Raw genomic sequence first — 26339 nt, 5'->3', positions numbered from 1 at the left:
ATCCAATAAGGCTCCCCAGGGATGAAGATCTACATTGATCCCTTCACTTATGAGGACCCCAATGAAGCTGTTCGGGAGTTTGCCAAGGAGATTGATGTGTCTTTTGTGAAAATTGAAGAGGTCATCGGAGCAGGTATGACTCTCCTCTCCCCTTGTCTCTGTCTTCTTGTTGTTCAAACATTGTCTTCTTAACAGTCTTCATACTTTTCAGAAGATAATTCAGGACAACTAGAACATGCAAGAATGTTGCTCAGAATCTTTGGGGACCTTGGTCACAGTGGCTTAAGCTTGCTTGGGCACTAAAAGTCGGCTCTGGTTTTCAAAGATTCGGGAGTAGCTCTGGAAGCAGACCAGGAAAATGAGATGAAGAGAGATGTAGGGTCCTTAGTCATGAGGATGGGAATAAACAATTTTAAAAGCCGATCTAGGATCCCACTGAAAATGGCATCTCGATGACTTTGGGCCAAGGCTTCTCTCCGTGCTTTGAGTTCTCCTTTTCCTATGCTCCCACATTGGCAACCAGATCAGGCAACAGATAGAATCCCAGCCTGGATTGGGACTAACTGTTGAGGTGCTTCAGAAAAAGCACACCAAAAGATTGGACTAGAAAGCGCATCTTTCTTCAACAGACTGTAGAGCCCATCTGTCTATAGAACCAGCCTGATTAATGTAGGGTGGATGAGATGTCTTAGTGTGAGATAGAAACATTCCGGACATTATTTCTTTATAATTAATCTCTGTACTTCTTTGATTTGGGTCTCCTTTCCAACTTTACTTTTTTCTGTGGCATTCTTTGTCTTCTTCAGTTCCATTGTGCAGGCTGTCCTGGCACTGAAATGCTTGATTCGTGTCACCAGACAGCCGTAGAGTGACAACTCCCAATAACATTATAACTCAACAAAGCACACAGCCACTTCATATGTTATCTTTAGAGTAAACATCATAATCCTTCCATTCGCTCCTCTCTCAATGTCCCAAAGGCTCAGAAAATCCACTTATGGAATTGGGAGTCACATTGGGAGCATACCCCAGTAGGACACTATCTCTGTGCTTTGGGTTCTTCTTATGCACTGCATCGTCCCCCCTTCAACCTCAGCCTCACGGTGGAAGGCCCCAGAACTCTCCCTGTCACCACAGACTGCCACCTGCCACTAAGCCCTCAGCAGTTCCAGCTGGCCGACTAGAATCTTTTCCACCGGGGTCTCTCCATCTATTGACTATCATTAAATATTTTACTGAAGCATGACTTTCACTTCTATGTCGATAATTTTCCCTTCCTCTTTAGACACTGACATATTTAAGGATCGTGTGTTGGAAGGTTGGGTACCAGATAAATTGGATTGCTCTTATAGGCTCTGGTTTCTTTGGGAAACTTAAGAATGTTGAAGAGGCGTGCCTGCTGTCTTGCACTCTGTTTGCCCGCGTTATTAATTGTTGTTATGGCTCGCGGTAATGGCACTAGTGATTTTAATGTTGTTATTTATGTCATGTGCTTAGAGTGATGTGTTCTGAACTGCATTTCATCCCAGACAGCACACATCAACACCCCTCCTGCCTTTGTCAGGGGACGAGTAAAGAGCCTTTTCGCTTTATGATCCTGCCAAGGAGCTACAATTTGGGGTGAGCTCACCAACTGCCGGATGCCCATAAAGGGACAACTGATGGCCCCGCTCTATCCTTCACCTTCCGTCGTTTGCCAGTGCTGCTGTGTTTGTGCATTCAGCTCAGAGGAGAGTCAGTGTTTTTGATGTGGCTTGCATGGTATTACGAGAGATTCATTTAACAAATTATATGATGTTCAGCACCATCCCATTAAGAATTGTGTCTGTCCCTGCTGACCAGCCTCTACCAAGTCCAATCTCCTTGTGATTCAGAGCCATCCCAGAACTGATCCCTGTGGGTGTTAACTCACATTTAGCAACTGGATACAATTTCAACACAAGATACTCCACATTCCCTCCCCCATACCGTGCCTCACTGAGACTGGCTTTCCTTTTAGCTAATAAAGAGCTTGGTTGCCAAACAAGAAGCAAAAAGTAACAATTACACAATGTAATTGACAATGTTTCTCTTAGCCACCCAGAAGAATTGGTGCAGAAAGAGAAAACTGGCTTGCAATATGGAAAAAAAAAATATCAAGAACAAAAGCAAGAGCCACAAAGGAAAAATCAATAGTCATCCAATCTTCCCTCCTCCTTCCCTCCTCCCTTCTTTCCTTCCTCCTTCCTCTCCTCCTTCCTTCCCTCCCTTCTCTTCTTTGTCTTCTTCCATCAAAAGCTTTCAGTGGATCCCTTCTGTACTCTGAAGTGGATTTCCTAAGAAGAATAATGGTTCCTCTGCTCTGAAGGCGGACAGACTTAGCTGGAAGTCAGGGAAGTGGTCACAGTCAACTCTTTCCGACCATCATAGTGCCAGCACAGAGGAACCCCTGGCAACCCTTGCAGGATGTGTGTAGTTCTGTGGGCTGAGGGTCCTGAGGGATCAGGAGGGCTCCTGTATTCTTTGCTTTTCTTCTTGTGACCAGATACTTGACAGGCAGCCCTTAAGGTTGGAAGGGTTTATTTTGGCTCATGGTTTAAGAAGCCATACAGTGCGTCATGGAGGAATGGTGGCAGCAGCCTGAAGCACCTGGTCAGGATGCAAAGAGCAGCTGGGAAGCAAACTTCACTGCTTGTCCCTAGACCTAGAGAGCCACTCCTCCAGCAAGGCCACATCCCTTTTTTCCCTTTTGAAAATGTAATACTTCTAGGATGCATGTGAGTGTTTTGCCTGAAAGTTTGGGGACCGTGGACATGCTTAGTGTCCACAGAAGTCAGAAGAGGGCATTAGATCCCCTGGAAGTAGACCTGTGGATGACTATGAGCCACCATGTGGGTGCTGGGACTTGAACCCTAGTCTTCCATAAGTGCTATTAACCATTAAGCCTTCTCTGCAGTCCCTCACCCCTAACTTCTTAAAGCAGCAGCCAGCTGGTACCAAGTATTCAAGTAAATTAAAATATGGGGGCAGTTTGTATTTAAGTCACAACAACTCCATGAAAGAAATAACCTTCAAGGCTGAAAACTAGTTGAAGAAAATAAGGTTTTTGGAAATGCATTAGGGCAGTGGTTCTCAGCCTGTGGGTCTCGACCCTCTTGGGGTCAGGAGTCACATAAGACCACACTAAAACACAGATATTTGCATTGTAATTCATAACAGTAGCAAGATTGCAGTTGTAAAGTAGCAACAAAAATAATTGTATGGTTGGGGTCAACACAACATGAGGAATTGTGTTAAAGGGCTGCAGCATTAGGAAGGTTGAGAGCCACTGCATAGGAGAGAGGCAGTGATGGAAAAGGAATGCCACACGATCCAAGGAGGAAAATGGACATTATGTTCCAGTTCAGGCATGCTGGAGTAAACCTGCACTTGCTCACACCAGCTAACTTGTGTGCCTTTTCCCAGCTATGTACACTACCATTGGTGTTCACTGTTGACCCTTAGAGGCATATTTACACCGTGGGAATTGGCAAACACTGTGAGCCATGAACTGTTTCTCCCTGGTTCTTGATTTTTGAGAGAGCTAGTAGTTGCACATTATGGTAGTCTGAATGTAATTGGCCGTCATAATTTCTTAGGGAGAGTCTCTATTAGGAGGTGTGGTTTTGCTGGAGTTGGTATGGTCTTGTTGGAGGAAGCGTGTCACTGTAGGGGTGGTTTCCTATGCTTGGAATACTGCCCAGTGAGTTGATTGACTGCCTGTAGCCTGCAAGACATAGCACTCTCAGCTCCGACACCACATCTGCCTACATGCCACCATGCTCCCAGTCATGATGATAATGGACTGAATCTCTGAAAGTGTAAGGCAGCCCCAACTAAATGTTTTCTTTATAAGAGTTGTCATAGTCATGGTGTCTCTTCACTGCAATAGAAACCCTGACTAAGACACACACATACCACCTTACATCTCTAGAGTGTACAAGGAATGCCACATCATAGATGGCACAAGGTTGTTTTAAAGAGGTTACTGAGGCCTTTGCCTACCAACCAGAGAAGGCTATGCTTGTTGCAAGAGAGGTTAATTTTAGTGTTCAGGAAAAAAACCTTCATTCATTATTAAACTGTAGTAGATGCTGGGAAGTGTACTCAATGTTTAACAATCTCTGCCATGGGAAAGTATTGGTTAGCACAAAACACAGTGCCATGCTCCATGCAAGGAATAAAGAGATTGAGAAATGAGGGGAGCACCATAGGGAGAATACAGCCTTGGAGACAGGAGGAGAGGCTTGCTGTCAGGGAGGACTCAGGGAAGAGAGACCTGAATGACCATTGAGGACAAATCCAATTAAATGGAGAAAGCTCAGAGAAGGACAAAGTTGCTGGGAAGCATTCTTGTGGCTTAGTTTGGAGAGTCAGACTGACCTAGCGATGAAAGGACTGTGGTATAGGTTTTCCCCAAGGGAAAACCAGGATTCTGAGCAGGTTGAGCGTTAGGATGATGTTCAGAGAGTGGACCATGGTAACCGCTGTAGGCCTGATGGGAAGGAGATTATGGGAAAGAGTGGGTCAGCCTTCGGAAGCCTGGAGACCAGTTATCTGACTTGGACCAGATGTGGGAAGAGGTTCTGGGGGGACCGATTCTGGGATGATGGGTGGAGTGGGAGAGGGCATTGACACAATAGGTACCCAAGCTGGAGTATAGTATAGCAAATGGCTCTACTATGAAGTTTAGAAACTGGAGTTGATGGGGGCAGTTGACATGGAGGTGGGGCCCAGAAATGAGGACCGTCAGCTTAAGTACCAAGAAGGCAGAGTAGGGCTGTCTAGCACCTAGGGTGTGAGAGTGTTGGGTCTGCATATGAGTGAAGGTCAGCGGAGTAAAATCTGGAAACTATGAGACAGACAAATTGAAGTATCATCTAAAGTTGTTTAGGGTGTTGAGCAAAAGAATGAAAAATAGTCACTGAAGAGCCTGGCGTGACACCGCTCAAGAAGATTAATATGTAATTAATACGTAATTACTTGCTTTAAGTTCACCTTTCCTCATGGGGCTCACAGTTCTATTAGAGGGCAGGGCTCATGTGCTTTTATCAATCTGGTACCTGACCTAGTATGTGGAACTTCGTTCTTCAACTAAGTGTTTGTCAGATGTGCTGGTGACAGTGGGTACTTGGAGGAAAACGTGTGGCAGAGGTAAAAATTTTGAGAGCTAGACAGAGTTTGAGGGAATGAAGAGAGAGACTAGAGAGATGGAGTCAGGACAGGGAGTATTTGGCACTCTGAAGGTGGCTCACTGGAGCGAGGGAAAGCCAATCCATCCCCTTCCTCATGTGAACAGTGGGATAAACTGAGGTCTCTGTCGGGAAGGCAGCACAGCACTCTGGTCTTGATGGAGACTATTGGAGACCATCAGCTCATGGTTACCATAGGCGTGACTAATGGGAGTCATCTCATTGGTCGCTTTCATCTCTTTGTTTAGTTTTGATGAGCTGGATTTCCCAAGAGACTCAGTCAGGGCTACCATATATGTTATTACAGAAAGAAAAGCACTCCGGTGTTGAGTTTGCACCCTGTGCAATTGTGCAGTAGCCTGAGCATCTGGCTGCTAAGTGCATGAAATTGTAGGTAAGGATGTCATTAGAGGTGTTATCCAGGGGAGAGCATGCTGACTGTATTTTAGTGAATAAATGCCCATCTCTAGTAGCTACTAATCCTGTCCTTCCACCACAGATGATTATATACAAGAAGGCTGTTTACCAGGAGGGACTGGGTAAGAGAATGGATGCTGTATACAGATGGATGTGTGCTCACTATGTGGGCTTGTTATCTTTGGATGAATTTCTGCAGAGAAAGGTTCCTTGCTAACCCGACACTCTTGGCATCATTTAGAGTGAAGATGGGCAACATGAGGGTAGCAGGAAGGGTTCTAGAAGAGGAGCCCAAGGTGATGTCTCTAGGAGGAATAATTAAAGTGTGAAGTACATTCTAACATGTGCTGTGTGCCTGGCACTACCCTGTGTATTTCATATGTACTGTGCATTTAATCCTTGTAATAGCCTGTGAGTCAGAGTTGACGTTTACGTGTGTATGGGTCTTTTAGGCTGGTGAGGAAATCAACATGCAGGGGATAGCTTGCTCCAAGCTGTGCTGCCCTTGAGTTAATGATGCAGCTACAATTTAAACCCAGATGCAGCCGATCCAGAGCTGGTAAATGAAACCCCTGCACTCGCTGCCACTTTCGTTGCCGTGGAAAAGAACAGCTAAATACATAGTTATTGCTTCTGCTGGTACACTCTGCCTAGCAGTTGCAGTACTGAGGCCTTTTTGCTGGGAATTGCAATACTGCCTTCCAATTCATTATCCCATGTGGAAATACTGTAAAGACTGTCCTATGGTCACTGGAAAAAGAACACACTTCATAGAACACACTCCACACTCTTCTTGTCTCTGTTCTCATTCTAAGAACACACTTCAAAAAAAGAACACACTTCATAGAACTCCATACTCATCTTGTCTCTGTTCTCATTCTAAGTGTGTCCTAAGGAAAGGACATTTTTACATTTATACTTATATATGTTTAATTATGAAAATAAGATCACTATATATACATATGTAATCTCATGCATATACACATATATTAAACACATGCGCTACAGAAGTATGCTGTTGTCTAAAAACCGCAAAGAGTTGTAGAAAAGGAGAAGTTCATGTTGCTCTCAGTTTTCTGTAAACACTGTGACCATGAAGCCAGCCACCTCATGTACTTACTATAGCAGCCTAGGTAATGGATAACAGAGGAACTCTGCCAAAAGGATAAGGATGAATCTGCTCAATTAGTAATGTCTGTCCTCTGTGCGTGGCCAGGAGGTGGTGAGATGCATGCCATAGCCCTCATCACTCTTGCGTTTGGTCATAACCTACTTATCTTGTCCAGGCTATTGTGTTGAAATCATTCTTTCTAACCTAGATTAAATTTATTCTTTAAAAGTGAGTTCCATATCGAGGGTATGCCTGAATTAATAACTAGAATTTCTGCTTTCCATTTTCCCCCAAGGCAGACTGAGACTTCAGAATGCTGCTAAGAAGGGAGGGGTGCAATTTTGGGTGTAGATTCCTGCTGCATACAGCCAATCGCCGCTGCTTGAAATACCTGCTGGCAGGTTGAGTGTTTCATTTCCAAAAATTGGAAAGTCTTCCCTTCTGATTTGATATATAATAGTTGAGGTATTTAATGGTGCCGGAACACTGTTTCTCTCGTCCTCAGTTTGTCGAGGAAGGCAGGAAAGAGGCATTAGCAAGGCCGTAGCTCGTAAGGAGCAGTTCCCACAGCTGTCAAGAGGGACTGTCAGAGAAGGTAGCTAGGAGGCATGCACTGACAGCCCGAGGAAAGTGCCTCACAGAGGAGAGTCAGGCATCAGAACCACTAGGAAACGAGCCAGCGTCCAGATTCCAGGTCCCACCACCATGTCTCTCATCTAGTGGATCTGCTGAAACTCTGGGAATCTGTATTTCCTAACAAGTTCCAGATGTAGATGCTAGACAAGATGCACTGAGTGCCCTTGGACCGTACTGTCTAAATGTTGGAGCTGAGCCCCGAGTAAATAGATGAGAGGCTACGGGAGAGGACCCAGTTCAGTTGCAGGGATGCATGCTGATCAAAGCCTACCCAGACCAAAATGAGGCTGCCTGTACCTATAGTAGGTAAGAATCTTCACCAAATAACCAACTGCCAACACTTTCTGGCTGAACCAGTTCTTAATCGCACCTTGGTGTGTTGAGATGTTTTATTAAGAAATGAAAAAAAAAGTGTGATTCTGATGAGGGACATTTACAACAGGGAAGTTCTTAAGATTTCAGATCTTCACACAATGAGACACCATCAAGTTCTGTACTAATTGCAGGAAATCATCAGAGAGAAGAAATTGTCACTTGGTTTGCTTGCTTGCTTGTTTATTTTTGTGACTGAGTCTCACTGTGCAGTCCAGTCTGTTCACAACCTGTGGTCCCCTGTCTTCTGCATACCATGACTCTCAGGCAAAGGAAAGTTTGTGAAGTTGGTACCCTAACTAAAGTTATTAGAGAAGCTAAAGAATACACGTGAATAGCACCTCCTTAGATCACAAACAACACAAGTCCTGCATTTTCTTTGTCATTGCTAATGGCAGTATGGCCATGGGCTCATACTTCCCTGTGAAGCTGTAGAAATACTGAATGGCCAGAGACCCTAGATTTGACCATGCTAGACTTATCTGGGGCTATCATACATGCCAGCTTCCTGGCAAAGACACCTTCCACAGCACCCGTAAGTCCTGCAAGGCCACAGAGACCTGCCTCCTCCCCTTTGTTATCCATAATGGCCCCTCTCCCAAGTCCCAGGTAGGAAAAGAAGGCAGCCTCCTGCTGCTTCCTGTTATGTAGTGATGAGTCCCAGAGATGTACGGGTCAACCCAAAGTCCACTGACCAGCTTGCAGGCTGGAGTAGACATGAAGCTCCTTCCCTGACCTGCCCCCTTGCACTGAGGCATCACTTAATCTCCGAGGGACTCCTTGATACTCAGCAACTTGCTTTGCAGTTGTGCTTTGAAAGCCTCCTGGCTCAGAAACTATTAGACATCTGTAATTTTCCAGAATCCCCACACTTTACACCACTGCAGAGCAGACGTCTGAGCACTAAAGTCACCAGAAACTACACCCACCTCACTCTACCCGAGGAGAGCCCACTTTTCTGACTTTCCAAGAATGAGATGAGACCCCACAGAAGATATAATCTGAAGCTCCAGTCTTAGAAGCACCGACTTGAAGACAGGTTAACCGTAAAGATCAAACGGTGAAATAACGTTTGTCAGTCAGAGAAGTAATCTCATCTACGATGTCCTGAGGGAGACAACTTCTCAACAGCATGCTTTCCTGGTTTGTCACCACCCCCCCTTCTTCTTCCTTTCCTCTCACATCAATAAAGCCTACACTATGTTCCTGGCCATGTGCAGTGTGAGGCAGTCGACATAGAAGCGGAGTCAAAAGACATCTGGGCTTTGGGCAGTCCGCTAATCTGTTTACAGGATGCTAGGGGTGAAAGCACATTTCTCAGCCTTGGGCACTCCTGCACCCCAGGAACAGGAGCAAGGGCAGCAAGGTATGTGGACAGTGCAGTTAGGCGTGGACCCATGACCAGAAAGGTCTCCATTTCATCTGTATGCTCTCCTCTCTCCATCTTGAAATCCTTCAGAATTTTGGGGGCAAAGAATCCTATGTTTTCATTTTCCACCAGGATCTGCCAATCCCATAGTCAGCTTTTAAATGCATAAATTTCAGGCTGCACCCAGGCCAGCTACTCAGAATCTCCAACAATACCCAAGTGTTTGTGCTCTAATTGCAGGGACAACTAACACAGAGCCGAGTTTCTCAGCTGGGGTGTTATGTGTAGGGTTGGGGAGACTTCAGGTTAATCTAGTGCATTTTCCCAAACTGCACACACAGACTGATCAATATTATGGTTCTGCCGAAGTCCCACAAGAGTCTTGGGTGGATGGCATCCACTTCTGGAATTACTCTGAATTGGGCGATAGTACATGTCTGTAATACCAGCACTCAGGAGGCCAAGGCAGGAGGATTGCTGGCAGTTTAAGGATGACACGGACCACAGACCATGTCTCAGAAAGGAAGAAAGTGAGGGGATGTCAGAAGGAGAGAGGAAAGGAGACAAGGAAGAAACTCTGCTTCCATGCTCTTGTCTGGAGACTGACTTGCTAAGATTGTCTCTGCCAGGAACAGAATGGCTTGAAGCTGTAAGCTAGGCAGGATGCTCTCTGAGTTGTAACTTTGCATCCAGTGGCAAATGGTAAGAAATGGAGTGGGTGTGGTCAGAACCCTGACTGACTTTCAGCTTTGGCAGCAGACTTTGGTGTCTCCTTGCTAATTTGCTCATACTAAAGTGGACATTTTGTTTTCAGAAATTCTATGGTGATTGGATGGAATGAAGTATGCCATAGCAGCTGGCCAACAGATAAATATTTGTGGGCTATCTTCACCCAGAGAGAATGGAAGCATACCCTCCCACAAAACTCTCAGCTATACCTTTCTCCTAAAGGAAACTGAACTTATTATGGCAGCAAGAAGAAATACTAACTAATAGTATTCAATTAGCTTATTTATCAAACATACTATTTGTATACATAGTTGCTAAATATTAGGTTACCAGAAGGCTGAATTCTACTATATATGCATGCTATATATGTACACATATATATGTATATATACATATATATGTATATATGCAGACACATTCACATATATAGAGATACATATATGTGCACGTCCCTGCTTAGTATTCAACTTTAAATTTTTTGCATTTTAACTACCCAAGTTATGCTTTTTATAGCAACTCAACATAAAATTAGATAAACAAGTTTACTAATCTCTACTCCCATGTCCTATCTCTATCCTTCTCATATAACCATTTTTAAAAATAATTTGATGTTAAAAATACATTCGATATGTGCTTTTCATAATTTTCCTTTTATATTGGGGGGATGCGTCCCACATGGGCACACACAGCAAATGATGTTCTGTCGCTTGCTTCCCTCCTCTCCTTCACTTAACATCATGTGAGCATTTCTCAGAGTCAACGAATATCACTCACCTATTTCTAGGCATTCCCTGGGTTGTGTGTGGTGGTTTCCAACCATTCCTTGACACGGGCATTCAGTATACATCAACTGCTGTGCAAACTTTCTTACATGTGGGTAGATGTGCATGGACACACATGTATGTGTGTTGGTGTGTTTATTCATCTGTGTGTGTGCATGTGGAGATCAGAGGTTGATGCTGGATAGATTTCTTTCTTTTTCTTTTTTTTTCCTTGATTTTTTGAGACAGGGTTTCTCTGTAGCTTTGGAACCTGTCCTGGAACTAGCTCTTGTAGACCAGGCTGGCCTCGAACTCACAGAGATCCGCCTGCCTCTGCCTTCCGAGTACTGGGATTAAAGGTGTGTGCCACCACTGCCCAATGACACTGGATAGCTTTCTTGATCACTGTCCCTTACATTTTGAGGCAGTGAACCTGGACCTCACCAATTCAACAAGAAGAGCTGGCCAGAGAGTTCTAGGAAATCCTCCTGTCTCCACCTCCCCAGCACTCTACAGGCATGTGCCACCATGGCAGGCTTCTTTATCTAAGTGCAGGTGATGCGAGCTGAGATCCTTCTCCTTGAGCCGCAGACGCTTCACCACCTGAGCTGTCCTTGCCCCTACAAGTGTGCCTTTACATACGATGTTAAACACCACTGCTTAGGTTTCTTTGGGATGAAGCAGTGCTAAAATCCCAATAGTTGACGGTCAGACTATGGACGAGGCAAAGGCCAAACAAATAACAATGCATACGACACACTGACTTTCTTTAGCATGCCAGGCACACACCAGGTATTCCAGTGGGTGTGCAAGCTCCAAATGTGAGAGAGTTTCAGTCCGACCTCAAGCAATTCACCAAAGCCGCACATGATTCAATGTCAAAGCCAAATGCTCCAAATGATAGCTATCTCAGTATTAGGTCTGGGATGAAATCTTCCTAATAGTGCTTACACCAGCTTCTCCCGCAGTCCCACGTGGTGTCATGTCCAGGAGAATTCAGGGCAGTTTTGCATAAAAGTCCCTTCACATAGCTTTCTTCCAGAGCTTTCTGTCGCAGAAGGCAAAAGGAGCACCGGACTAAAGCACAGGAGCCTGTTAACGCATCCTTTCAATGTGGCCGGGAGTTTATCTGATTGTTCACAGTTTGCTCTATCATTTTTCTTTCAGAAGCTTAAAGTAAAAAAAAAAAAAAAAGAAAGTTTGCCCAACAGAAGCCCCTGTTTCTCCTGACAGGCCTTTGACATGCATTTCACTGAAGCCCTTGCAAGGAGACACTTAACTACTCTCCAGGAAAGAGGTAGAAGTCACAAAACCAAGGGAAACCATCAAATCACTTTTGAAAGCACATTAGGCAAGATTCAACAGACTTTCTTCTTTCAGAGAGCTATGAAATGGTGTCATCAAAATTGTTTTTACTCGTAGCGATTTTACTGGGGGGGGAAAAAAAGGAAGACGTTAAAATCCTATGGCACACCCAAAGAGGTGTTCAGCCTGTGCCTACGTGGGGAAATATCTTACTGTTGAGCTGCCAGACATCAAGCTACAGCACTCCCTGGGTCTGCCCCTGCTTCCCTGCAGAGACCTGCCTCCTCTAAGCAGCCCCCAGCCATGAGCCTGGCGGGGAGACTGGGGTGACTAGTGTTCCGGTTGGACTGACTGAGCCTTTGTCTGCTCAGGGCGTGGTTTGCTGTAAGCTGATGCTCTCGCTGCCCAGTCCTGCTTCCTTCCCCTTTTGTCTTTCACAGATAAACCTGCTTGTTTCCTAGCTTTTCAGGGCCTCCTTTCCAGAGGACACAGTAGCCACCCATGTGTTCAATGTGGGAGCATCAACCACAGTACTCACACACCCTCCATCACCCAGACATTTGTGCACTGACTCTGCTTGAAAATGGACCATGATTCTGCCAAAGCAAAACTGACCATTTCATCAGGGATACACACGCACACGCACACACACACACACACACACACACACACACACACACACACACACACGCACACACACACATAAAGTGTGGGACAAAATCCCAAACTTGGATATGTTGTGAAATTTCACTTCTGCTACTCACACTATTTCTAAGAACTGGCCCATGGGGTGTACTTTAGTATTCCTTCCGTGTTCCCTATGAACTGATTACAGCCTAGACATCACAGTCGCATAGAAAAGAATCCAATTTCCATTTCTCCGCTCTAATCACAATCCTACCTGGAGCACCATTGTTCTTGGTAAGATGCCTCCCCTTGTGGTTCCACAGATTGAGAAGGATGAGGAGCCTAATTGCACGCTTGCTGTTTCAGGGGAGTTCGGAGAGGTGTACAAGGGTCGTTTGAAACTGCCAGGCAAGAGGGAAATCTATGTGGCCATCAAGACCCTGAAGGCTGGGTACTCAGAGAAACAGCGTCGGGACTTTCTGAGCGAGGCAAGCATCATGGGCCAGTTTGACCATCCCAACATCATTCGCCTGGAGGGTGTCGTCACCAAGAGTCGGCCTGTCATGATCATTACGGAGTTCATGGAGAACGGTGCTTTGGATTCTTTCCTCAGGGTAAGAGCCACGGAGGGGCATGGGTGATGTTAATACTGTCAGATGCAGAGCCAAGGTCCTGGGAGAAGTGTCCGTTAAGGTGGTCTGCCTTCAGGACTGGCTGGGCAGGTGTAGGCAGGTGTTGACCTTGGCAAGGTCAGCAGAGATTTGCTTTGGAAAGAGAAGAATGACTTTGTACAGTGCAACCAATCAGGGTCTCTCACACCTTGGAGAGACGAATCTGCCCTCTCTCAGCGGCCATTAGTTGTCTGTAGTTCTTGGTGTAGGAACGGGACTCCCCCACCATGAGATTTTCCCTCTCCCTCATCAGCAGGTCTCTGGACGCTATTGTTGTTTGCGTCTTGTTTATGCCCTCACGTTTCTAAGGGGCAGGCCCAGAGCAGACTTCCTGACATCCTGGCTCATTCAGTCTTTCTGCCCATCCATTCTTCCATGATGTTCCCTGAACCATGGATGCAGGGGCTGGAGGGAGAAAAGAGAATGGGAGGAGTGATGTAATTGTATTCTAATTAAGTGTATTTAAGATTAAAAGTATATTTTTAGAGAAGAGAGAACAAAGCAGAATCTGAGGTTTTCTTAGAGGAAGTGTGTTGGTGGGGGAGGTCCTCAATAAACATTTATAGGTTGAGTAAAATGGCAGAAGTAAAGAGAGGTCACTGTTATCTTCATGAATTACTGAGACTGAAGAGACTCTCAGAGACTCCATTGCCTAGTGTGACTCATACAGATATCAGTGGCTATTGTGGTCTTTCAGAAGCATCACCAGCCTCCTAGCCAGTTCTCTTCAGTTGGCTAGTCAGGAAGAAAATGGGTTGCCATCTTCTAGAAAAATCCCTGAGCCTCCCGCCATCCAAAGAGGCATCTGAAAGGCCACCACAGGCAGCCAGAAGTCTTTCCTGGCATATGTTCAGAATGATGTGATCCCCAGTCCAACCTGAAGCAGAAGTGGAGGTACCTGAATGCGTTCTTGTGGAGAAATCCATGAAGGATCTGTGTCAGAGCATGTGCTTGTGAGGCTGTGCTCACAATGGAGCCACTTTCTTGCAGGAGAGCAGAGAGGCACTTGGAGAGTGGATGGTAGCCAAACCTAGACCAGAATCGGGCCTGACCTAGATGCCCAGGGGGAACATCTAGTGAGTCTTGTGTTGTACGAGGCTGTTTATTTGTTCCTGGCTGCTCAACCCCATAATAACCACACAGAAACTGCATTAATTAAATCACTGCTTGGCCTATTAGCTCTAGCATCTTTTTAGCTAGCTCTTACATATTAAATTAACTATTAAATTTCTATCATATATTTACCCAGAGGCTCATGGTCTACTGGCAAAGTTCCAGTGAGTCTGTCTCTGGTGGTGGCTATATGGCATCTCTCTGACTCTTCCCTCTGTCTCCCAGCATTCAGTTTAGTTTTCCCCGCCTACCTCTATTTTGCCCTGCACAGGCCCAAGACAGCTTCTTTATTAACCAATGATATTCATGGCATACAGAGGGGAATCCTACATCAAGTCTGGGAGCAGAGAGTCTAGGAGCAGAATCAAAAACTGGCCAGAGCCTTCTGAGTGAGAACTTTGTGTGAACAGACTATGTGTGTCCCCACACCCTGTCAGCAACAGTGATTGATCAAGGGATCATTGTTCACAGTATAACATTCATTGGTTGAGAGTGCTCTGGCCAGGCCCACTGTGAGGCATGGGCCTGTGCGATAGAAGAAACAGCTCTAATGCCTTATGACTCTTCACCTAAGACCCGAATGACGACACAGCACCATGCATGAGCCTGCAACTGAGGTATGGTGTGGGACGGAACATCTGCTTTGTTGTAGAGTCATACAAAACAGCTCATGGCTCAGCTTGAAGCTCTCTGAAGTTTCCTTCACTCTTGTGTTAACACAAAGGTTAAATGTGGTATCAGCCATACCTTTTCCCTGGTGGCCTACTTGAATATCTTTGGAACAGGCTGGGTCCAAAGACAAGCATCCTTCAAGGAGACAGTGAAGGCTGCACCATTTGTGTGTCTTGGAAATCATATAGTGTCACTTTTACCACAGTGACTGGCCCATCAAAATCCAAGGAAAGAGAACAGTCCCCATGTTCAGGGATGACAATGACCCAGTATTTTCTACTTTAGTCTCAGCTGGCTAGGGATATAGCTGAGTTTGTAAAGAGCATGCTTGCATAAGGATGAGGACCCAAGTTCAGATCCCCAGTACCCATGTGAACAGATGCATTGGAGCATATCTGTAACAACAGTACTAGGCTTGGGGTGGGGAAAGGAGATGCGGACCCTAAGGGTTCTCTGGCTGGCTGGCTAGTTTAGCTGAAACTCTGAGCTCATTGAGAAACCTTGTCTTAAAAAATAAAGTGGATGGAAGCTGGGATGGCAGGCGGACTGAACGAGCACGTGATCCAACCAGATTCTCTGAATGTGGCCGGATTCTCTGAATGTGGCTGGCCCGGAGTCTTTCTGAAAAGCCATTGGCAATGACACTGGGACTTGTTTCCTCTGCATATGCTGGATTTTTGGGATCCAGTCTGTTTGGATACTCACCTTCCTGGACCTGGAGGGAGGGGGGAGGAACTTGAACTACCCACAGGGCGGGAAATCCTGACTGCTCTTAGGAGAGGGAAGAGGAGAGGGAGTGGGGGGAGTGGGAGGGTGTTGGGAGGAGGGGTGGAAATGGAAAATTTATAATTTAATAAACTTTGAGAAAAAGAAAAGAATGAACCTGAAAAAAAATATAAAGTGGAAAGAGGTTGTGGGAAGTAGTGTTGACTTCTGTCCACCACAGGTATACACACACACACACACACACACACACACACACACACACACAGAGAGAGAGAGAGAGAGAGAGAGAGAGAGAGAGAGAGAGAGAGAGAGATCTTGCTATACACTTCTTACAGAATACAGCCCACCACAGCTGCATTTCCTACCTTGAACTTGCATGTTCAAAGAAGCTGCCACTTGTTACCTGCCCATGTAACACTTTGTTTCTATGAGTGAGGGCTAAGATGTTACAGGGTGGGACAATGAGTCTTCCTGGGGATGTATTTTCAGGGGAGCTATCAAAGAGAGGAGAAACTCTCCAAGACTAGAGTTTGGGGAGTCTGACAGGCCAGTGGGGAAGTGAACGGTGAACTGTGGGGCAGCTTGGTATATGTAGAGGTTAAAGTGCCTGGAAGATCTCACAGTTTACAGTGGTTGCAGGGTTGCTCCCACTCCCAGGAGCAGCGTGGGCATGGCAGTGGGGCTCAATTGGAAACCGCACTTCACAATACCGAAGCTGGCTTTTCAGGGCAGTACATGCTCGCTGTCTAAGCAAGGTCGTTGGAGGAGCTGAAGAAGTGGGATTGGAGAAAGGGCTGTAAATTGGGGGTTCAAACACATGCCTCCTTGAGGGAATGGTTGCATCTCCGTTCTGAAACTCTAGTGCCTGGCACAGTGAGCCCATGGTAAATGTTAGCTGAATGAAAACCATGCACAATTATTTCTAGAGAGTGGAAGAGAGTTCTAGAAATGCTGTGTGCCCATGGCATCTCATTCTCTGTCCTTGTTGACACATGAGAGCAAGACACACTCTGTGCTTTCCCTAGGGCAATCATTCATGGTCAGATCTTGTGGAGACAGTGAAATAAACAGGAATAGAAAGGCAAGAATTTTCTGGACCAGCCTCAAGAGCCTCTCTAGAGTCATGTATTTCTTTGGTGTCAGTCGATTCTGTCTTAGAGAAAGTCACCACATGGGTGAAAGAATCAGAGTCCCTCCAAGGTCGCTTATAGGACAGGGAGACTCATCCTTTAGGAGCCTATGGAAATCAAAGCCATACCTTGCTACTCCTCTGAGACAGAGAATTTTCCACCCCGGCCCCAGGACACATAGGTTTGTTAGACACTGGAGGTTTCCGTGATAGTGAAGCTATATGTGCAGGGGGAGGAAACTTAGACACAAGAGAGGAACACAGAAAACCAGAGGCGAGGGCACAACTAGGAAGGGGTAGCAAGAACAGGCAGTGCCGAGAGCAGCAGGGAAACGGAGCGTGTCTGACTGTTCACACCTCGTGGAGGCAGGTAATCTATAAATCTAATTTCAGGCTTACTACTGAACCCTGGAGCATAGCAACATTAATTGATGTATCTGCTACTTGATAAAATTGAAAAAATAGGTCATCAGTTCAGTTCTACAGGGTCCACCTTCTGGGAAGGAGGATAATTTTAGGACCACCATTCAAAGAAGAGAGAAAAGGGGTTAGTCCTTGTGTTGCCAAGCTGTTTCCTTTCCTCCACTCCTGGACTTAGCTGCCACTAAGAGGGCTGCCACTCTGGCCTTGGGTCACAGCCTCAGAGATCCATACCTTATCTTTACCCATTCTCCATCCTTGTCTTGATAGAACTTGCAATTCCCATTTTTGTAGAAGAATTGGGAACACCCAAGAGGTGGTTCTGCATTGCTAATTGCTTTAAATAGAAGAGTTCCTTCTTAGTACCAAAAATCTAAAGTCACCCACCCGGTGGCTCTTCCCTAATCTTCAGAGCCAATGCTGAAGCTCAGATCCATGTCTGGTCAAAAGCTCCAAAGCAGAGCGTCATGGTCCCTGTTGGTTCACTCAGAGATGGCCACATCTGGAAGACTTTGGGTAGTCACTGACTGGTGTCAAATGGGATACTTTTCCTCAGGGATGCTCATTCATAGGCTGAAGCTAGAAGGAAGCAACTAGTGAGAGAATATCACATTGGAAGCCCCGAGACCTAGGCCCTGCCCCGGCTCCTGCTATGAGTCACCCTGTGGCCTGGAGCAGGTCTGTTGAACTCAATTTTCCAATCTATAAACTAAAGGCATTGAGCTGGATGAGCTGGAAAGTTCTCGTCTAGTTAAAAAAAAGAATCTATGATTCATTCTCTTCAAACAAATCAAATAAGGGTTTCATTTCCTGAAGTGGATTTGTCAATGAAAGTGGAAATACCTAAATCCTCCCTGTCTGCTACGAGGGCTGGCAAGTGACTCCATGCATTTGCAGGAAAGCAATTTCAGTAGAAAGCCCTTCAGAATGAGAAGGAAGTTTAAACCACTCCACCCAGGCCTGGGTCTCCTCACTGTTCCATCTTTGTTCCCATCAGCTGAGCATGGAGCCCCGCTGCTTCCCCAAGTCGCCCAGAAACCAGGTGATGGTTGTCTGCTTTGCTCATTCTCTATGCTGGAGTTCTTATCTCTGCAATTACAAAGCCTGTGGTCAACCACGCTCTATAATTTAAGGGATAATACTTGTCGCTCAAAACAATTTCCCAGGGTCCCCGAAATGGCTCAGCAGGTAAAGGAGCCTGCCACCGGCTTAACCACCTGAGTTCAAGGCCCAGAAGCGACCCAGTGGAGAGAACCAAGTTGTTCTTTGACCTCCACACATGCACCATTCCAATAAATCAAGTAAAACACATCAGGGGATAAAAATAGTGTGTTTGTACCCTTAGGTTTCACCAAGATAGTAAATTCAATCGTCAGGACCTTTCCTATAGAGATATGTTTACCCCACAACACCTAAGAAAAATATGTTGCAGAATCAGCATCTTCCAGGGGACCAGGCATTAGACAGGAGTTCAGAGATCAGATAACAGCAGCAGAATCAGTCACAGGGGGCTTTTCTCCCCTTGAAGCCTCCGCAGCCCTTCCCTCCATACCACAGAAGGCAGCCATTACCAGAGGATCAGAGATGGACTGTCAGCCCAGAAGTAATTTGCCACTCCGGATTTAGACTTCTGTTATAACTCAAACCCTCCCAGAGTGATTTAAGTCTGCTCACGTAGATCCTCTGGACTTCCTTTATCTTCTCTATGAAAACAATACAATATTGCCGGCCTTTTCTTCTGCCCAGGGCCAGTTTGAAGGCTCTGATCATATTCTGGGAAGTATGATTTGCCATTTCTAAGTCAAGTAATGGAAGGAACTGGTATTTGTGAATTGATTTGGATTTTAAGCGTGGGTCGTTAAGTCTCCATCAACCACTGTTACCACTGGGTATGCATCAGGGAACTGTTACCAGTATTGACCCTTTGTATGCCAAGCTCAGACCATTGGACTGTGCATGTGTCCCAGGAGTGAGGACCCTAGAGTGTCTCTCACACACTTAGGAAAACATGAGGAACCTTGGACTGGACCCCGTTCTCCCTCAATGGGAACACTTGAGGTCCATGGAGGAGGTGACTGGGAGGAAAGGATGGCCTGGCTCCTGGCTACAGTGACCACTGCTGTCAACAGAGCATCACAGGGTCCCAAATGAAAGCTCTGACCTGAACCCCCACAGAGTCCTGGAAGAGATAATCCTGTACTCTTCAAGGTATGGGGTCACTTCTCCAGAGGTTAAATCACTTGCTCAGGGTCCAAACTGTATCTCTCCAGACACCCAACTTTTAAACACTTCCGTCCTCTATTCTCCATGGAAACTGTAGCGATGCCTGGTCTAAATTTTAAACACAAGGTCAACCCAGGAGAGCTGCAATGAAATTAAGCAAAAGTGTAGACACCTTGCCGTGTATGCTTGCCTGCAGCCTTCTCACTGTGTGTGAGCACCGCTGCCCTTCCCCAGAATGGAATCTTTAGTAAGATACCAATTTTTCACTAGCATGTCACCTACACTTAAGAAGAAGAAATGAAAAATGGAATTTAAAGAAAACTCCAGCCCACGTGACTTGAGGCTGGGAAGCATTTCTATAATTTACAGAAGTTGCACAGGGACTTTCTGAGGAGGCAGATCTCTCAGAGGCACGCTGAGGGAAAATGAGGGTGCTCCCGAAAGACCAGCTGGCTTCTAGAGAAGGTGCTGATGGGAGTTCACTCGGGAGGAGGATTTGAACCATCCCTGGTACGTTCATCCTTCACAGATGAACAAATCCGTCAGTCTTTCCACAAAGCAATGCTGTACTTTAGGTCCTTAGAAGAAAATGTCACAGAGAAAGCATTCTGGGCAGGTTGGGAGGTAGTTAGCAATTAGTCAGCAGCAGCCTGGCCCGTGGGGTGTATCCTAGTTTGCTTATCTAAAAGGTCATGGTCCTTTATGGTTAGAATTCAGGCAGGAATTCAAGCAGGAGAAGAAGCAGGAACCGTGGAGGAAAGCGGCGTGCTGCCTGGCTCCCCATGGCTTGCTCAGCCTTCTTCCTTAGACTACCCAGGACCACCTGTCCCGTGGTGACACAGCCCATAGTGGGACAGGCCATCCCATGTTAATAATTAATCAAGAAAATGTTTGCCCACAGTCATGTCCACAGGTCAATCTGATGGGAGCAATCCCCCCCGCCATGTCTAGATTTGTATCAAGTTGATGAAACCAACCAGTTCACCTTCTCCAGGGAATCATTGGCTATTGATGGATTGTGAAAAAGTAACTCTCATTGTAGTAGGTGCAAAAATGGCATTCCATCCATGCTGCAATGAGATAATAGATGTGGATGTATTGTATAATCTATCCAGTAGATGTTCCATACAAAGGGGCTCCTCACACTTTATGCTTTGTGTACTTTATATGTGGACTTCTGAGGCAGAGAGTGTGGCTTACCCAGTAGCTGTGTTCTACAATAACTAGGCTAGACCTCAGATGCCCTGCCTCCTCCCACCTCTCCTCCAATCACAGCATTCCAATGTTTAGGGTGTGGTCTAGTTGATAAAGGATACAGCTTACTACCCCTTGGAGAGAAACTGAAGCTGAACTAAGTAGGAAGGGAAGTTTCTGGCAGCATGACTCAGGACCCACCGATTTAACCACTGTCTGCAGAGGCAAGACCCGAGAGTTTCTGTGTGGCTAGTGGAAGATACACACTCTATTTGTTGGAAAATCTCTCTAATGGGGAGGGCCTTTATGCTTGAACTGTGAGTCCACCAGTGATGAGAGAGAACAGTAAGTAACCTGGCATGTTGAGGGACACTAGCATGGTTACAGGTACCAGACACTATGTGTGAACTTCAGCCCCCACTGACCTCTGTGAGGTGAAGTTAGTTATGCAAAGTAAAGTTTTCCAGCTCAGAAAATGCAAAGAATGTGCCTGAGACTTTGAGTTTGGAAAACAGCAAGCGATGCTGGTCACTCAACTACTCATGCTTTGTAAGGTGTTGGGATTCTTCTTCTTCTTCTTCTTCTTCTTCTTCTTCTTCTTCTTCTTCTTCTTCTTCTTCTTCTTCTTCTTCTTCTTCCTCTTCTCTTCCTCCTCTTCTCTTCCTCTTCCTCTTCTTCTTCTTCTTCTCCTCCTCCTCCTCCTTCTCCTCCTTCTCCTCCACCTCTTCTTCTTCCTCCTCTTCCTCCTCCTCCTCTTCCCTCTTCTATTTTCTATTAAAGTTTTTAGCATTGAAAATACTGTAGGGATCTCAAGAGATAGAAGTTCTTGTGCTCAAAGAGTTAGAGTCAAACAGCAAAGACAGAAGGTCTCACACACACACACACACACACACACACACACACACACACCAAGTTCAGACTTGTAAAATGTAAGGCAATACAGTAATACATCTGAAAATAATATTCAGAGAGTGCTAATTACATTTGGGGAAGGGGGAATCATAAGGATGTCATCTTTGAGGAAGGAGCAGTTAAGCAGAAAACAAAGGGCACAGAAGGGTGGGCTTAGAGAGAAAGAAACAGAAGAAATAGTACTTTGAAGCTCCAGGGCAAGTCAGACTTGCCCTGGAAAGAACCTAGAGTTCTCCAGTCCCTGTGGCTTCATGCAGCATGAGTGTGTGAGCCTAGGGCCTAGGGCAAGGCAGTAGCTGGTCCCTAGGGTCTCCTAAGCTGTACTGAGTAGTTGGGAGATTTCCCTTAATGCAATGGGAAGCTATTAGAGAGTTTAAGCCAGGGAGTGACAAAGCCTGATTTATGTCTTGAAAAGATGGCCCTGGCTGCCATGGAGAGAATGGATTGTAGGGGGGCAGGTGCAGGAGGCTGTTACAGGTGATGGATGGCGATGACTTGTTTGGAATGGTGGCGGTGGAAAGGGAGAGGAGTGGACGGTTTGAGATGTAATTTGGAGATGAAATCGACAGGGCTTGGCAAGAAGAGAGCAGAACATTCAAGGAAAGAGACGAAGAGGAGGGAGGAGCAGGATGAAGCAGTGGAGAACTGAATGCTGAGTGCTGACAGAGGCTGACAAGCCGTCGGCCATGCTGTCTAGGCTCCTGGTTAGCCACTGAAGCCACTGAAGATCTTGATCCTGATCTCCTTTTTTGTCTTATCACAGCAAAATGATGGACAGTTCACCGTGATCCAGCTTGTTGGGATGCTGAGGGGCATCGCGGCCGGCATGAAGTACCTATCTGAGATGAATTATGTGCACAGGGACCTGGCTGCTAGGAACATTCTGGTCAACAGCAACCTGGTGTGCAAAGTGTCCGACTTTGGCCTCTCTCGCTACCTCCAGGATGACACCTCAGATCCCACCTACACTAGCTCCTTGGTGAGTTTTTAGTCCACTCAGAGAAAGTATGATATGAGTCAGTGATGGCTGAAAGTATCTTAAAACCTGTGGTTGAGTTTTTTCCCACTTAGGGAGACAGATGCTGGACACCCATCCATCTAGTAGAAATAACAGTAGCCAGTGTTTGGGCAAAGATTTGACCACCACAGCTTTGCAGAAAGAGCTGGTATCTACTTGGAAGCCACCAGTGTTCCCTAGCCAGCCAGCAGCAAGAGCAGTTTGGAACAGATGAATTTAGAGAATCCAGATAAGGCAGAGTGATGTCAGAGGCATCTTTCGACAGGAAGCAACTCTAAGCAAAGTTGGAGCTGCTGGTTCCCGTTGAGCTGGGCATTGTACCATCAGAATCTGGTTCCATTTCATATCTTGCATTCAGAGGCCTTTAAGTACCAGCTCTATACTGAGTGCTGAAATCTGATCTCCTCTCAGCCTCCCCCTCCACATCCTGAGTAGCTTAATCTCTATCCCACTGCCTCCTTCACACAATTCCTCTTGGAACCATGATAGATTCAAAATAGAGTTCTGGCTTTACTCTCCAGTGTAACCTTCTTCTTGCTCCTTCTCCATAGCTGGCACTATTTAACTAGAGACTGAAATTGAAGAGTAACTATTGCTTTCTTTCTATACCTCAATATTTCAGCCTGATCCTCTGTTCCTCCTAGGAAACTTCTTCCCACTCTTCCCTCCACTGCCCACTGACCTTATAAGGCTTCCCCATCTTTGACGCAAACTGCTACAATGGGTGTCTAGCTAGTGTCTTCATTTTCTGCCTACATTCATGACCCAGAAGTATCTTTCCCTGCTTCCCTATCTATCTGCTTTAAACCTCAACAATGAAGTGTAGAAATTAAAATAATACAGAGAGGCAAGTGTAAATATTAATTAATGAATGATGACTCCCCGTGGTAGGAGTCCATAAATTTCACCTTCAAGGGCCACCTGGCTAGTATTCTAGGCTTTGTTGGTCAATAGGCACAGTGGAGAATTATGTAAAGAATTATGTAACCATTTGCAGTGTGATGCTTTGAAAAATGATGAGCATCATTCTGAGCTATAAACATGAGAGTAGCCAAATTTGACACTCAGGCCAAAGTGTTCCAACCTCTTTCTGGAGGCGTCATTTCTAAGTTAGATGTGTCTCCATCCACATTTTTCTGTGACCACACTGTACTCATTTTTCTGAATTCTTGTGCACCCCATGGGAACTTTTTTTACTTCCAGACTGATTTTTCTAAAACTTGGTGAATATTCATATTCTCCTGAGAGTGTGTCTATCACCTAACATCCTGAGCGACACTGGAGGCTACCAATCTTTGAAATTATGCTAATTTGATAGCAAAATATGGGCACCTCATTTTGCTTTAATTTGCATTTTTATACAATTGCCATAACTCATTTTTCTCTCTTCTGTGTGTCTTTATCTAACTTTTTCACTGGGTTGCTTGCTGGTGTTTGTGTTGGGAATGTTACCCCGTGATGGTATATGACACAGTTAGATGCCCACCCGTTGTTTCCTAATTGTGTGTGGCATCATCCAGTCTGCAAAGACACTGAGACTCAAGTAGTCAAAAATAGCCATCACTTCTTCTCTGTATTCCTAGGCCTCTGGTTTACTCTGAAAGTTCTCATTGTACAAAATTACACAATGTTTCTCAGAGTTTTCAGTACAATTGCATTGTTGATGTTTGTGCCATATGTAAATACATACCTGAAACTATTTTACCACGTGTTTATTTCAGAAGAATTTCAGACATACATAGAACTTTAAAAAATTTGACCAGAAATATTCATATAAATCCTTTGTAGATCCAAGGAGGAGTATCTTGCTGTATGTTCTTCACCATCTAACTCTGGCCTGTACCTCTGTCTGGGTGTCATTTTTGTCTATGCTTACCTTTTGTTTCTGTACACAATGGTGTGCACATGTTAAATACAAATTTTGGATTTCAGCAAATGTATAGCGATGTATCAGTCCAACTTCTAGCAAGATAAAGAATCTAGTCATCCCCCAGGAGGCTCTTCCTTGAGCCACCCGCTTCTGGTCAATCCCCACATGCCAAACACACTCAGACACAACTATTGCTCTGGGATTTTCATTTGCTTATATGTATATACATGCACATATATTTTAGAACTTCATAGTCAATCTAGATTGCCCTAGAAATAAACCCATATAGGGCATGCTTCTGGATGTCTGATTGTTTCCCTTTATATTGTGTCTGAGAGAGTCACTCTTCTTGCTATGTGCAGTAGGAGCTTATTCCTGTTGAATTTAGTGTTTATTTTTCCATTGTCTTGTTTTCAGACACCAGGAACATTCTGGAACATATTTTTAAACATGGCCTGGAAAGCCACATCTTACTTAACTTTGTCGAGGTGAACAATTATGCCACTACATTCAATATATACTTTATTTCCAAAACATTGTTGTTTTGAACTCATCCTTGACAATGAGTTCTTTCTGGCCACTGTTTGGTTCTGTTGATCTGTTTATCCAGTGTTTCTTCCTATTGGAATAATCATAATGACTTGAGAAAACTTCATATAACAAAATTTTAATGAAAGTTTTACTATGTGGAAGAAACAAATTATCTTCCATCCTTCTCTTAAAAACATTTTTTGGTCTTAAGTTTCTTTTATTTTAAGTGATATTTAAAATGCCCTTGTCTAGGAACACACACACACACACACACACACACACACACACACATACACACACACATAGCCACACACACATACACACATATACACACACACACACATGTACATATTTACAACTGGTCTCTGGGTGGAGCTCCATCTGCCTTTGAAAGAACCAATACTTCAATGCTCCTGGGTCACTTAAGTAGTGATGGAGTCAAATACATCTACCTTAAAGGGTGCCTTACAGCAAAAGTTTCTTGGGAAAACTTCCCACACTATTTTACTGTGCACATTGCTTAGGTTGTCCACAGTGAGTTTCTCATAAATGCTTCCTCTATTTGACAAGGTCTGTTGACTGTGGACCTCAGAGTGCTCAGGTGCTGGTCATATGTCCACTGGACTCATTTTATTTCCCACGGTATTTCTTCTGTTTGCCTTTCCCTAGAAATAGAAACGATGAACATACTTGTCAATTAAATAAGATAATGCTTCGAAAATACTAATTTATTCAAGAGCTGAGCATTTATTGAACATCTTTTATGTGTCAGCGCTCTATCACATAAGCGTATAATCAGGGTCAGGAGAGAGGCTGCTGCTTCACAATGCCTTGGGTTTAGTGTTGACAAGGGCGTTCATTAGACACGTGCTTGATGACAGCACAGCTGTCTGCTGCAAGAGCATACAGAAAACAGTGAACCATACACTGTCCTGACAGTGTCTAGGGGGCCATGGGGGACTTCCAGAGGAGGGGGTGATGGTGTTCTAACAGATCTGAAAAATAAGTCAACTTTAGTCGACTCTGGCTGCTGAAATGAAGTGATGCTGGCTGGATAGCTTAAGCAGCAAGCATTCTTTCCTCTTGGTTCTGGAAGCTAGAGTGTCTGGAGTCAAGAGAGCAGTCTGCTCAGGCTCTGGGTAGGGACCATCTCCTTGAATACGTTGGTGTGTTCATTAGAGAGATAGAGAGTGCTCACACTTCTCCTCAGTTTATGAGGGGATTAATCCATGATGTGGTCTACATCTTCACAGTTCAATTCTAACCATATTTATCTCTGAAAGGTCTGCCTCCAATTATCATCCCATTGGGGATTGGGACTTC

General features: G+C 45.1%; 1 protein-coding gene across 1 annotated transcript in view; it reads left to right on the top strand.

Moving 5' to 3' along the window:
- Ephb1 (EPH receptor B1) overlaps positions 1-26339 on the top strand; it is a 439224-nt gene that overhangs the window by 367769 nt on the left and 45116 nt on the right. Inside the window, exons 10-12 of the mRNA XM_085689627.2 lie at positions 11-133; positions 12904-13151; positions 22361-22576. Of these exons, the coding sequence (XP_085545753.1) occupies positions 11-133; positions 12904-13151; positions 22361-22576 (587 nt within the window). The remainder of the gene's footprint in view (positions 1-10; positions 134-12903; positions 13152-22360; positions 22577-26339) is intronic.

The sequence above is a fragment of the Myodes glareolus genome, chromosome 4 (assembly GCF_982192425.1).
Source record: "Myodes glareolus chromosome 4, mMyoGla1.1, whole genome shotgun sequence".
Lineage (NCBI taxonomy): Eukaryota > Metazoa > Chordata > Mammalia > Rodentia > Cricetidae > Myodes > Myodes glareolus.
The sequence above is the reverse complement of the archived record's forward strand: the minus strand, read 5'-3'. Positions and strand labels throughout refer to the sequence as shown.